The 1,855-nt window shown below is 47.3% G+C and overlaps 1 protein-coding gene across 1 annotated transcript; it reads right to left on the bottom strand.

Moving 5' to 3' along the window:
* Positions 1–873: 873 nt before the first annotated feature.
* SLN (sarcolipin) lies at positions 874–1,538 on the bottom strand. Its single transcript, XM_057399732.1, has one exon. It carries the CDS (start codon positions 1,428–1,430, stop codon positions 1,335–1,337), a length of 96 nt encoding a protein of 31 aa, XP_057255715.1. The 5' UTR covers positions 1,431–1,538; the 3' UTR covers positions 874–1,334.
* Positions 1,539–1,855: the final 317 nt, after the last annotated feature.

Raw genomic sequence — 1,855 nt, 5'->3', positions numbered from 1 at the left:
TACTACAACATTTGCTTGTCTTTCCTCTAAGCTCAGGCATGAGAGCCAGCTGTCACAGCCAGCATCTCTCCACCTAAGCATATTGAGACCAGCCTCAGGTACCTCAGCACAGCCCTGCATTGCTGCCTGCTCCTTGCAGGTCCCTGGAGGGGAAGGAGACCTGTATCAGCAGCACGGCACATCTCTAACTGCCTTCCTGCAGAAAGCTGCATTTTGCAGAAGATGCTGATTCTCTGAAGCCATTAAAATAACAGATGTGGAATGCCTGGGAGGAGTTACACTGCTGATTTCACAAACACAGGGGCTGTGGGCTCAAGATTTTTTAGCAGGCGACAACACCATCACAGCAACCCTGACACACTCACGCCTTGCTCTACCAAAGCTGAGAGCGGCTGTGCCATGGCACTTGGCATGCTGCAATAGACCCCGAGGGACTGCTGCTCTGCACAGGGCTCACAGCAGGGCTGGGGCGCCAGCTGACTCGGGCTTGTCCCTCCAGGCACTGCTCCAAACATAACCTGGCCAAAAATAGGGTCCTGGGAATCCCTGCCTGAAATCCAGCTTCAGCAAATGCAATTATTGACGATGTCTCGCTGGGACAGAGGTTCTATTTGAAGCCCACGTCCACAGGCACCAACGGCATAAGTCACTCTGGACAGAAAAGTGACCTGAACAGCCCATTCTTGTGAGTACGCAGGTGTTAAGCTGCAGCGTTTCCACTCCACAGCAATTTTTAAATGATACAAATAAAAATGCAGGTGGGAGGAGCAAGCAAACCACTAGACTCGCACATCACACTATACCGTGTTTATCAGCAGGTCTTGCAGTGAACAGCAGTCAGGATGGGAGAAGGATAAGGAATGATACAAAAAATGGGTTTACATGTTCTTTATTGAAGTGAAATGAGCATGTGAAAGTAGAGGTTTCACATTCCCTTCTGCTAAGCGAGTTTGTGCCTCTCATATTGGTTAATACAGACGGTTACATTTCGTACTGCAGTTTTATACCCTTGAGTACCTAACACTGACATCAAACAAGCTGGCATGGTGGGCAGGGGCTACAGCAGTCACAGTAACTACTGGAGGAGACAGCCAAGTCAAACAGCTCCTAAGGATCTTGCATTTTACATTTCACAGTGGATCACTGAAGAATAAAATACTTACACCATCATAGACCCATCACAAACATTAGCACAGGCAACAGATACAAGAGAGTAAAAAAGAGATTCACAACATCCTTGACTGACTGAAAGCTAATCACAGCGGTGTGTTGTGGGTGCTACTTATCTCCGCAGACACACACTTAAATCACCTCCCACAGTTTCTGATTGCCTTTTATTCCTGGTAAGACTTCACGAGGAGCCACATGAGCAATACGGTAATCAGGACAATCATGAAGTTGAGGAAAATTTCTTGTGTGGATCGTTCCATTTTTTGGGAATAATCGGGAGAGAGAAGAGGTCAGCAGGTAGAGCAAAGGGAAAACTTCAGTAGATTGCCCAGGAGCGTCCTGGAGCTCAACCTTCTGGTCACAGGCTCTTCTAAGGGAAAAAGAAAAATATGTGAAGAACAGATGCACGGAGGTGGCAGGTTCAGCAGAGCTATTTATATTGCTGTAAATAAATGTTTGTTTCAGCAGCAAGGAGTTAGGAGGCACAGGGGACAGTAAAAACTAAAAGCTACGTCTGGCAGCTTATCACCTTCTTTGATTTCCAGCATTCCTCAGTGTCACCCCAAATACACCACGGGGGGGGGGGGGGGGGGGGGGGGGGAAATTAGTGCTGCTTTGTGCAAGCATTTTCAAATAAATTATGCCCAAGCCACGTTTATTACTTCCAATAGATCCATGTTGTACC

The sequence above is a fragment of the Pezoporus wallicus genome, unplaced genomic scaffold (genome assembly GCF_028554395.1).
Source record: "Pezoporus wallicus isolate ANWC-B61680 ecotype Strahan unplaced genomic scaffold, APGP_CSIRO_Pwel_v1 scaffold_6446, whole genome shotgun sequence".
In the NCBI taxonomy this organism is placed as follows: Eukaryota; Metazoa; Chordata; class Aves; order Psittaciformes; family Psittacidae; genus Pezoporus; species Pezoporus wallicus.
This window is presented reverse-complemented; position numbering and strand designations above follow the sequence as displayed.